This window comes from Bubalus kerabau, chromosome 21 (assembly GCF_029407905.1).
Source record: "Bubalus kerabau isolate K-KA32 ecotype Philippines breed swamp buffalo chromosome 21, PCC_UOA_SB_1v2, whole genome shotgun sequence".
Lineage (NCBI taxonomy): Eukaryota > Metazoa > Chordata > Mammalia > Artiodactyla > Bovidae > Bubalus > Bubalus kerabau.
The window spans coordinates 38,623,313-38,635,656 of NC_073644.1; the positions used below are offsets into that span (position 1 = coordinate 38,623,313).

General features: G+C 43.1%; 1 protein-coding gene across 1 annotated transcript; it reads left to right on the forward strand.

Moving 5' to 3' along the window:
- Nucleotides 1-547: 547 nt before the first annotated feature.
- Nucleotides 548-2,138, forward strand: CETN1 (centrin 1). Its single transcript, XM_055559338.1, has one exon. It carries the CDS (start codon nt 824-826, stop codon nt 1,340-1,342), a length of 519 nt encoding a protein of 172 aa, XP_055415313.1. The 5' UTR covers nt 548-823; the 3' UTR covers nt 1,343-2,138.
- The last annotated feature ends 10,206 nt before the right edge of the window (nt 2,139-12,344 follow it).

Genomic DNA, 12,344 nt, shown 5'->3' on the forward strand with positions numbered 1-12,344 from the left:
CCAGAGTTTCTTAAAAAAAAAAACAAAAAACCAGAAAGCAGGCTTGCTGCTCCCCTCTCTCCAAATCAAAGCCTCCTGAATAGAGTAATGACTGTTATTCAAGCGCAATTATACCGAGCCCTTAGAATTGAAACACTGAAAGTAAGTCTTCCATTCGGATATTGCATTTCATATTTCAGCATATGCCAAATAAGCTAGTGATGTTTTTATTATTGTTGAGTGTAATGTCAGTAGACAAAGTCCTACAAATTTTCTACGTAACTTTTTCCATGTTATCTGTTTTCCATTTACATCGACTTGAATTCGCGGTGTGACTTTTAATATTCTCTTTCTTGCCGCACATTTTATGCCAAGGGATCAAACTCAATCCTGAGTATCCTAAATGTACCCTCAGACCAAGCGGGTGGTTTTTTGTTTGTTTGTTTTGGTGTATTTTGTTTGTTTTTTAATTTGTATGGAAAAGGAGAGAGGGAAAACCTACAAATAAGCCTACAAACCTAGTCCTATGAACGCTGACAAATGGCCTGGAAAGAGCAACTGCCCGCACGTTTGAGGAGACCACGTGGTTACAGGCAGTTCTTGCCGGCTCAGGTCTCAGCTCGAGGAAAGTGGGTAATAACCGAGGGAACTGTGACTGTAACGTATGTCAGCTCTGGCAGATGGGGCGGGCTTAGCAAGCAGGGTTCCCTGGGTACCACAAGGGACGCAGTTGGGAAGGCTTGAGCCGAGGCCCCGAGCCCGCGTTCCTGGCGGGGGCGCCCGAGCGCCAGCGCATTGAACACAAGCGTTAAGGAACAACCGCCGCCGCCGCCGTCGCCGCAGGATGGCTTCCGGCTTCAAGAAGCCCACCGTGGCCTCCACCAGCCAGAAAAGAAAGGTGGGGCCTAAGCCCGAACTCACTGAAGAGCAAAAGCAAGAAGTTCGCGAAGCGTTCGACCTCTTCGATGCCGACGGCAGCGGCACCATCGACGTGAAGGAGCTCAAAGTGGCCATGAGGGCGCTGGGCTTTGAACCCAGGAAGGAGGAGATGAAGAGGATGATCGCCGACGTGGACAAAGAAGGCACGGGGAAGATCAGCTTTAACGACTTCTTGGCCGTGATGACTCAGAAGATGGCTGAGAAAGACACCAAGGAAGAAATCCTGAAGGCGTTCAGGCTCTTTGATGATGACGAGACCGGGAAGATCTCTTTCAAAAACCTAAAGCGTGTGGCCAAAGAGTTGGGAGAAAACCTCACGGATGAAGAGCTCCAGGAAATGATTGACGAAGCTGACCGAGATGGAGACGGCGAAGTGAACGAGGATGAGTTTCTTCGCATCATGAAAAAGACCAACCTCTATTGAGTTCCCTCCCGCAAGCATGTGTAGGGAAATGGAGTAATTGGCTGGCTTCCCTGCTTCTCGATTTGTGAAACCTCCAGCCATCTCTCCTCTTAACCCCAGTTTGTCTAGATAGTTCTATTTCCAAATCTCTAGATCAATTATAGAATTTTCAAATGCTTTTAACGTTGAGTTTTGGTTTTCATTCCCAAGAGCGGACCTGGGTTGAATCAAGGGTCCTGAAACTTCTCTTCAGGCACCATTTGCCTTGCATTGGTGGACACCCTTGAAACTGAAGGCGAGGTGGCTTCTTGAGACAATTAGCATTGTGGTTCCCTTGTTGTTTCTTTGGTATTCTTAAATTATCTTGCTTCCTGTATTATTGTTTACATTCAAGTGGTTCTCACAAGATGAGGTGAAGTCACCAACAGGCCATCCAGCCATTGATTCTCACTTAACTGAATTATTGGTTTGAAGGAAAACAGTGCAGCGACTTATGGGCTCAGAAAAGGTATTGCTCCAAAAGATACACTTGTCTTTGGCTGGTGGTAAATGGTGCAACTTAAATTATCCTCTGGCTTCATCACAGGCATAGACTCTTGATTTGCGTGTACCTTACCTACTGTGGATTATCTGGGGCCACAACGTATTCTTGGGCTACAGAATAAAAAGAAAATTTACTATTGGCCCAAGCAAAGTATGATTGCTTAAGAGATTAAGCTAACTAATGACTTTGTGTAAATATTTGCAAATGTAAGATCTGAGCTTAGGAAGTAGTTAAAAAACTATAATACACGTTGAACTAATCTGTCTTTGAAAAGATGTGTTTCAGTTATTAGACCAACTGTACTATAACCTTAGTCATTTCATTACCGCTTTATTAGAAGCCACTGCCTACCTTCTAATTCTTAGAACATCTTGTTTCCTGATACTTAATCTCCTCTCTTGTGGTATATAGTTGATTCCCTAAAGTCTGGCATATAAGTATTTATGTTATGATCACAAGAAACTATTCATTGTGACTTGTGTTTGCGTTAATACTACTTGTCCTCTGTTATAAATTAAACCTTTCTTGTTTTGAAATAAGATACCTACCCTTTTGAACATCTGCAAATATGAAGTTAGAAGTTAAATAATATAACCATGGGAAAATACTATAATCTGCTGAGATGGAGGACAAATGTTTTGATAATAGGCAATGAAACTACCAAAACAAGCAGGATATTTTGGTGACAACCTAAATTAAACCTTCATACAAAGTCCCATTAAAATAAATGCTGAAATTCTGGAAAAATTTTCACATGCTTTGCCAGCAATTTTACCCTTCAGAGGGCTATTAATGTAATCAGGAAAACTACTACTTTGGGTTTAATTCTCATTAACAGGGACTAATTTGTCAGAGCAGCAGGACTGGCTGAAGTGATGGGTATGTGGGCATTTACTGTGAGAAAGGATTTTGCTGAGGTAGCTGGCACAGGGCAGGGAAACTCACCCAGACTGCAGATGCTAACAGTTCAGGTTCAAGGTCTTAGTGTGGATTCAGGTGCAGTTGGAGGGGATTCAGGTTCAGCTTGGGTCAAGCATCAGTGGGAGGGGCCTGGTCTGAGGGTAAGGGGAGGAGTGTGGCATTCTGGGAAATAAAGAGTTCCTGGCATCCCGCTGACCAGAGTCTTGGCCCAAAGAAGTACATATGGATCAAGGTAGAAAAACCAGAAACAGAGTTGGCAGAAACTAGGAGAAAGGGTCAGAGTTTCAGCCAGCTGGACTGGGTTCAGTCTTGGCTCCCGGCCCAGCAGAGGATAGAAGTGAAAACCAGGAACTGGGGCTGAAGCCCAGTAATCAGGCTGCTCGAACACCGTGGGGTCAACTGTGGAGGCTGTAGCCTAGGACTTCAAGGGTCGGCTTAAGGACACAGTCCATCCCACACACAGGAAGTAGTAATAGTAGTAGTCGTAGTCACTGTGTCGTGTCTGATTCTTTGCGACCCCATGGACTGTAGCCCGCCAGGCTCCTCTGTCCATGGAATTCTCCAGGCAAGAATACTGGAGTGGGTAGCCATTCCCGTCTTCAGGGGATCCTCCCAACTCAGGAATCGAACCCGGGTCTCCTGTATTGCAGGCAGATTCTTTACCATCTGAGCCATGAGGGAAGCACACACAGGAAGGCGGCTCCTTATTTCTGAATATTTCTGAGCCCCATTCACTGCTAAGAAAGAACCTCTCAATGGACTATTATTGGTCTTGCTTCTCAATAGGCTCATATTCTGCGGGATGGAGGGTAAAGTTGAGATAGGGAGACAACTACATTGACATTTGAATTTTTTAAATATTTACTTATTTTGGCCGCACTGGGTCTTAGTTGCAGCATGTGAGATCTAGTTCCCTGACCAGGGATGGAACCCAGGCCCCCTGCATTGGAAGTGTGGAATCTTACCCACGGGATCACCAAGGAAATCCCAACATTTGAATTTTAAGAGAAGTAAGTCATACATGTCTGGTTGGGTCAGACATATCCCAGTCTTTATACAAACAGAACCCAATTCAATGAAAATTTATAGACACCTTTTTGCAGATGAGTAAACACAGCTATAAATGTTGGGAAGAACTAAGAAAGTAGTTTTCACTGGGTTGTTACAAATGATCCCAGGAAAGAAGCAGGAAGTATACCAAAGAGACTGTGTAGGGGGACTTCCGTGGTGGTAAAAGTACCCTTATCCTTTATAATAGATAATTTTATGTATTAACTGGCTTAGGTCTCAGGGTGCCCTGATATTTGTTTAAACACTATGGGTGGGACTTCCCTGTGGTCCAGTGGCTAAGACTGTGCTCCCAATGCAGGGAGCAGGGGTTCAATCCCTGGTCAGGGAACTAGATCCCACATGCCCCATCTAAAGATCCCATGAGCTGGAACTAAGACTTTGCCTCATACCAAATAAAATATATATTTTTTTTAAAGAAATTATGTAGGCAGCTCATTGATAAGTCCTTGCTTTCAAAAGTTAAATGTAACAGGTGAAAAGCAGACCATTTGGGCCAAGGATGAAAATATGAGAGTATCAAGTTTGTATTGCTGTCATGAAAGCTAATGCCCCAGATGGGCAGAGGACAGTAAAGGAATTTTTTTCCCCTAAAGGCATCTAGTTGTGTTTAAGATGAGAAGATTGAGGATGGGATTGGTCCAACTCTTTAAATTGTTGCAGGCAGGTTTCCACAGGAAGCCGACTCTGAGGTTTGTGTGTGCTTAGATGCCCAGTCATGTCCAACTCTTTGCTACCCAATGGACTGTAGTCTGCCAGGATCCTCTGTCCATGGGGATTCTTCAGGCAAGAATACTGGAGTGGGCTGCCATGTCCTCCTTCAGGGGGTCTTCCCGACCCAGGGATCAAACCCACATCTCCCGCACTGCAGGCGGATTCTTTACCATCTGAGCCACCAGGGAAGAGTTTATTTTAGTGTGTTCTCTGGGGAAAAGAAACTAAGACCCGGCAGAGGGAGAAATTGAGTTATGATGTGGTTATAACAAAGGTCTCAGCTGATCTCCCGAAGAACTCTGGAGCAAAGATGACTCTGCAGATGATCCAAATTGCAACAAGGAAGTTGAGCCTTGAAAACTTGTTATTGATTGACAGTCACTGGACCTGAGCTGTCCCTAGGAGAGGGGGTATGACCTCGAGCAAGGTGGCTGTCCTCAACCAAGGGCAATCAGTCCCTGGGAGAGAGAAGTCAGTTGCAAACTCTTAGCTGTCAAGACTCCTAGCTCCTTGGGGATGAATTCAGTTCTGAGGGACAGGCCTGAGGGAGGTGTGGGCAGGGCCTCACACCTCCCACCACTTAGATTTCTCTTCCTGAGGGAAACTTAAGAAAGGAAATCTGGAGGGAGGAACTACAGCCCCTATCACAGTGGCTGGTCTCGAGGCCACAAGCAGTGGTCATCACTCTCCCTGATGACCCAGTCTCGACTCCCCTCACCCTCAGCACCTCTGTGACCTGGTGAGTTGCCTAATGGGAGGAGCCAGTTCCTCATCCCTGAGGAGTCTGAGCCCCCCGTTTCAGGCTCTGGCTGCTGTACACATCTCCCTGTCCTCAAAATTGAGCACAGGGGCCCCAAAAGACATTCAAGTGTGTCACCTGGGTGCCAAGCATACTGTCCCCATGTTCTGCCCACCCCCCTGCACCCTCCTGATGACCAGGAGTAGTTACTCATGGTGGTAAGAACTCCCCTAGACCTCTGCCCTCTTGGCATGACTTAAATCATTTTTGTTCTCTCTTGGAGAACTTCTTTCCTACAAAGCCGGCCTATTGGTGGTATTTTGCCTATCTGAGAAAAATCTTTATTTCTCCTCTACTTCTGAAGGATTGAGAGCTTCCCTGATGGCTCAGTTGGTAAAGAATCTGCCTGTAATGCAGGAGACCCAGGTTCCATCCCTGGGTTGGGAAGATCCCTTGGAGAAGGGAATGGCAACCCACTCCAGTATTCTTGCCTGGAGAATTCCATGAACAGAGGAGCCTGATGGGCTACAGTCCATGGGGTCTCAAGAGTTGGGTAAGACTGAGCGACTAACACTTTCACTTTCTGAAGGATTACTTTATTAAAACCGCCATTCCAAGTTAGTGGTGGTTTTTTGTTTGTTTGTTTGTTTTTAACTTTCAACACTTTAAATATTTCATTCCACTTTCTTTTTGCTTGCATGGTTTCTAAAGAGAAGTCTGTGTAATTCTTATCTATGTTTTCCTACATATAAAGTCTTTTGCCCACCCACCTCTGGCCTGTTTGGGGAATTTGTTGGTGATTTTCTGCAGTTTTGTTTTTTTTTTAAATTTGATAACGAAAGACTTTAATTGTAATGTCATTGGCACATGCCATTTCCTTACAGGTTCATAACTTAAGTTTACTAGATATTAAGAAATGCTTGGACATTTTTAAACTAAATAGCAAGCATTTAAAGTACCATGGTGTTCAGCTGATATGTATATTTAAAGGTATAAAGGAGATTACATGTTTCAAAAATAGAGTCTGCAAATACATCCTATTTTATCATTTATAGTAACATAGTATGGTACTTCATTCATTCACTTGTGTATTTATTCATTCACTTGTGTATTTATTCATTAAAGTGTATTGACCTACAACATGACATTAAAAAATAATTATTTATGTGTTTATTTTTGGCTGTGCTGGGTCTTCGTTGCTGTGTGGTCTTTTCTCTAGTTGTGTGGAGTGGGGGCTACTCTAGTTGCGATGTGCGGGCTCCTCGTTGCGGTGACTTTTCTTGTGGAGCATGGGCTCCAGGGCACACACGCTTCAGTAGTTGTGCCTCTCAGGTTCTAGAACACAGGCCCAGAAGTTGTGGCGCAGGGGCTTAGCTGCTCCACAGCATGTGGGATCTTCCCAACAGGGATTGAACCCATGTCTCCTGCATTGACAGGTGGATTCTTTACCACTGAGCCACCAGGGAAGCCCAACGCTGTTTTTTCCAGGTGTACAGCATAGTGACTCGATATTTCTATATATTACAAAAGGATCACCACTTCTACAGCTTGATAATCACATGTAGATTTTTGGTGTTGTTTGAGATTCCTGAACCTGTGGTTTCTGTCATTAATTTTGGGAAGTTCTCATTCATTATCACTTCCAATATTTCTTCCTTTCCTTTCTCGCTCTCTCTTTTCCTTTTGGTAATCCCTTTATACGTACATACGTTATTCCCTTTGTAATTGTCCCACAGTTCTTACACATTCTGATCTTTTTCGTTCTTTCTCCTCTTTATATTTCAGTTTTAGGTGTTTCTATTGAATATCTTCAAGCTTACTGATTCTTCCCATGCCTCTGTAAGTGTTATTAATGAGCCCCCAAAAAAGGCATTCTTCATTTCTGTATCAATGTTTATTTCTAGAATTTCCTTTTGACTCTTTCCTAGGGTTTCTATTTTCCTGCTCACATACACGTCTGTTCTTTCATAATGTCCACTTTTTCCATTAGTGCCCTTAGCATATCTATTATTTAAATGATCATTAATTTGGTGGTTGGTGGTGTTGAGTTTTTCTACAACCCTGATGATTTTCTGTCCAGTTATTCTGACAGTTTGTTGGGACAGTGATGTCTCCTATTATGATTGTGGATCTATTTCTCCTTTCAGCTCTGTTAGTTTTTGCCTCATGTATTTCGCTGCTCTGTTGTTTGGTGCATAGACATGTATGATTGCTGTGACTTCTCAGTGGATTGACTCTTTTACTATCATATAATCTTTCTCCCAGGCTCTAATAGTTTTATGAGCTCTGAAGTCTATTTTATCTGATATAAATTTACCACTTCTGCTTCCTTTGATTACTGTTTGCAATATATATCATTTTCTATCCTTTTACTTTCAATGTGCCTATACCATTATATTTGGATTGAATTTCTTGTAGACTGCATCTGGTTTTCAATCTACCCTATCAAAGTCTATCTTTTAATCAGTTTATTTAGGCCCATACTTTTAGTGTAGATCTGCTAATGACAAATTCTCTCTTTTTTTTCCCCCCCCTCTGAGAATGACTTCATTTCCCCCGTCATCCTGAAGGATACCTTCACTGGATATAGGATTCTGGGTCATCAGTTCTTTTCTTTTGGCACTGTGCTGTCAAAATAAGGACTAAACTAAGATAAAAATGAATGTGTTCCCAGGCTACATTCATAAAGGTGTGATTTCACCTGATGAGGAGGGAGACATCTCTACGGTCTGGAGGACTATGCTCACTTCTGGGAATTACATCTTAAAAGGAATCGAAGAGGGGACTTCCCTGGTGGTCCATTGGTTGAGACTCCGAGCTCCCAATGCAGGGGGCCTGGGTTCAATCCCTGGTCAGGGAACTAGATCCACATAGAAGTTACCTCATGCTGCAACTAAGTGGTGTAGCCAAATAAAATTCTCTTAGAAGAGATAATATATGCATAAACAAACAACTACATTTTTTAAAAAAAAAGGAATTGAAGGAATCAAGGCCTATTGATATCAGTGGGATAAATATGGTGAGGGGATACAAAACCACATCCTAAGAGAAATGGCATAAAAGAACTAAGGCTGTTGCTCCTGAAAAGAAAATACTCTCAAAGAATAGGACCTCCAAAGAAAATAGGACTTTTCCCCCTGGGCTCTGAGGGCTTTCAGAGAGAGGGAATGGTAAGGGAAAGAGATTTAAATTTAGTACCAGGAAGACTTTTCAACAATCAGAGCTGCACAAAATGGACTGCACTGCACAAAGATTATGTTCCTGTTGCAGAGGCGCGGAGCTTAGGGTTGAAGGAATATTTTACCAGGATGTTTTGCCAGGATGCCACATGTATTTCAAGCTATCTATGTTGCAATGCCTTCCCAGGCATCTCCATTTTCATATGGGTTTCTTGGATGTAAAGTGAAATGGAAGGTATCTATTCATTTTTATTGAAGTAGAGTTGATTTACAATCTTGTGTTAGTTTCAGGAGTACAGCATAGTGTTCAGGTTTTTTTCCAGATTACATCTGAAATGGAATGTTTTTAGATAAAGAAACTTCGAGTTCAGTTCAGTCACTCAGTCGTGTCCGACTCTTTGCAACCCCATGAATCACAGCAAGCCAGGCCTCCCTTTCCATCACCAACTCCCGGAGTTCACCCAAACTCATGTGCATTGAGTCGGTGATGCCATCCAGCCATCTCATCCTCTGTCGTCCCCTTCTCCTCCTGCCCCCAATCTCTCACAGCATCAGGGTCCTTTCCAAAGAGTCAACTCTTCGCATGAGGTGGCCAAAGTATTGGAGTTTCAGCTTCAGCATCAGTCCTTCCAATGAACACCCAGGGCTGATCTCCTTCAGAAAGGACTGGTTGGATCTCCTTGAAGTCCAAGGGACTCTCAAGAGTCTTCTCCAACACCACAGTTCAAAAGCATCAATATTTGGTGCTCAGCTTTCTTCACAGTCCAACTCTCACATCCATACATGACCACTGGAAAAATCATAGCCTTGACTAGACAGACCTTTGTTGGCAAAGTAATATCTCTGCTTTTGAATATGCTATCTAGGTTGGTCATAACTTTCCTTCCAAGAAGTAAGCGTCTTTTAATTTCATGGCTGCAGTCACCATCTGCAGTGATTTTGGAGCCCCCAAAAATAAAGTCAGCCAATGTCTCCACTGTTTCCCCATCTATTTCCCAGGAAGTGATGGGACCAGATGCCAAGATCTTAGTTTTCTGAATGTTGAGTTTTAAGCCAACTTTTTCACTCTCCTCTTTCACCTTCATCAAGAGGCTTTTGAGTTCCTCTTCACTTTCTGCCATAAGGGTGGTGTCATCTGCTTATCTGAGGTTATTGATATTTCTCCCGGCAATCTTGATTCCAGCTTGTGTTTCTTCCAGCCCAGCGTTTCTCATGATGTACTCTGCATATAAGTTAAATAAGCAGGGTGACAATATACAGCCTTGATGTACTCCTTTTCCTATTTGGAACCAGTCTGTTGTTACATGTCCAGTTCTAACTGTTGCTTCCTGACCTGCATATAGGTTTCTCGAGAGGCAGGTTAGGTGGTCTGGTATTCCCATCTCATTCAGAATTTTCCACAGTTTATTGTCCACATAGTCAAAGCCTTTGACATAGTCAATAAAGCAGAAATAGATGTTTTTCTGGAACTCTCTTGCTTTTTCGATGATCTAGAGGATGTTGGCAATTTGATCTCTTTACACTTGGCAAAGGGTATCTTTATTTTAATAACCAAAGAAATTTATGTATCCTACATAAGAATATTTTGTGACTTCAGTAGATGATGATACTTATAGAAAATGTGTGCCCTGTTAGGATCTTGCCTGATACATTTATAATTCAAGTTGATGCTAAAAAGTGATAGGTTTGATTTTAACAGCGGCCAACACTTAAATAGCACTTACACTGTACCACCCAGTGTTCTAGGAGCTTCTACGTGTTCAATTATTATCTCCATTTTACAAAAGCAGAAATAGAGACAGGAAGAGATTAAGTAATCTCCACAAGGTTACTCAGCTAGTAAGTGGTAAACCGAAGATTTGAATCCAGTCTCTATGACTCCTAAGTCTAGACTTAAAATTTATACCCTGCCCACCACCCTAATTTCTTAATTTAATCAGCTTGTTAGGACCTGTCTGGTCCAATGTATGTGTCTCCTCCCAGCATATTCTTCTGAAGATTCTCAGGTGGCAAATCTAACTCCTCTGAGACTGGACTTAAGCTTTGGAAATAAACTCAAGTTATTTGTACTTAAATCTGATGGACAGAGTGGTTGAAAAGCTGGATATTATCATTTGATGTTTAAAACTGTCAGTGCCACTGAAATGAGGAGCCTAATTTCTCTGAATGGCTTGTAAACTGGCTTCGAAAGTCCTTCCAAAAGAGAAGCACAGACAAGGTAGTGACTGATGGATAGCATCACTGGAATAGGTCTCTAGTCACCTTGGCAACCCAGTGTTTTGAAAGAACAACACTCACTGGGATATGTACATCTGGTGATTTGTTATTTTCAAAGTTATACACTACACAGATATATCCTTTGCTTTGTCGAAGAACTGTTCTTGCATTTGTTAAGAAATAAAAAGGAGGAGGGACAAGGCACCAAGAAGGAGATTCTGATGCATCGTGTATTTGAATAACAGCAGAGCTTGATTAGGTGCCATTAGGGAGGAAGGGTAACGCCCTTGGCATCTCCAACGAAGTACACAGTCTTAGGAAGCAATAGCTTCCTAGTGAGACAGATCAAGTTTGAAGTCCAGCACAGAGCCAATTCCTAGCTGGTTTGGCAGTAGGGGGTTGGGGGGCGGAGGGAAATTAGTTCTCTGAGCCTTAGTATCTTAATCTGTAAAACATCTTATCAGGATGCTGTCAGAGTTAGAAATAATTTCTATAAAGGGATCTGACCCAATAAAGGAAACATGTTAAAAATAATAATAAATCAAGTGTACTCAAAAAGAGTTAGTAGATGAATGAGAACATCTTCCTCACATATAGAGCAGAATAACCTCTAAAAGACGCTGTCAGAAATAAGCACAGGGCTTCCTTGGTGGCCAAGCAGTTAAAATTTCTGACTTCCAACACAGAGGGTGCAGGTTTGATCCCTGGTGGGGGAACTAAGATCCCACATGCTGTGCTGTGTGGCCAATAAATTAATTAATTAATAAAAATTTTTTAATTTAAAAAGATCAACTCACCTGTTGATTCTTGGTTCACCTTCCCAGGACCACTGAGAGGAAGTTTGGGACCCAGTGTAGGGAAATAGTTTTAAATTTTATGGCTCCTTAGCATGGGCAGGCTTGACATTTCTGTTGGCTTCCCCTCTCTCTTGCTCCCTCCATCATGGAGTGTAGCCCACCCGGGCTCCTCTGTCCATGGGATTCTCCAGACAAGAATATTGGAGTGCGTTGTCATGCCCTTCTCCAGGGGATATCTTCCTGACTCAAGGATCAAACCTGTGTCTCTTACATCCTGTGCATTGGCAAGCAGGTTCTTTACCACTAGTGCCACTTGGGAAGTCCAAATAAAAAAAATAAAATAAAATAAACTCACCTATCGCTTCTTGATTCACCCCCCAGCACCACTGAGAGGAAGTTTGGGACCCAGTGTAGGGGAAATGTTTTCCAGTTTCTTGGCTCCTTAGCTCAGGTAGGCTTGCCATGTCTGTCGGCTTCCCTGTTCTATCACTCCCTCCTGCATCACCAGGAGCGTGTGAACCTGGGCCCCCCAGGCCCAGGGGCAGAATCTGGCTACTAGGAGCCGCCGGCAGATGTGCAGGGTGTAGCTCCAGCCAGTGCAGCCAGCGGGCGAGTGGGGGCTGAACACCAGCCAAGACCTGCTCGTTAAACCCAGCGCCCGGCACAGGGAGCAGCTGCCCACAAGTACCTTTAACTTGGCACAGGAGACTGGCTGCTTTTTTCCTTTTCTCCCCAGTTGGCTTTATCTATCCTTTTTTTTTTTTCTTAATTTGCACAATGCGTTGAATATGTCACTCACGGGGCCTGCCACCAGAGTAGTTTTTTGTTTGTTTTTCTTTTCTTA

What these genes read in the sequence shown, in the direction of transcription:
- CETN1 (XM_055559338.1), top strand. Translation starts at nt 824, where the DNA reads ATGGCTTCCGGCTTCAAGAAGCCCACCGTGGCCTCCACCAGCCAGAAA.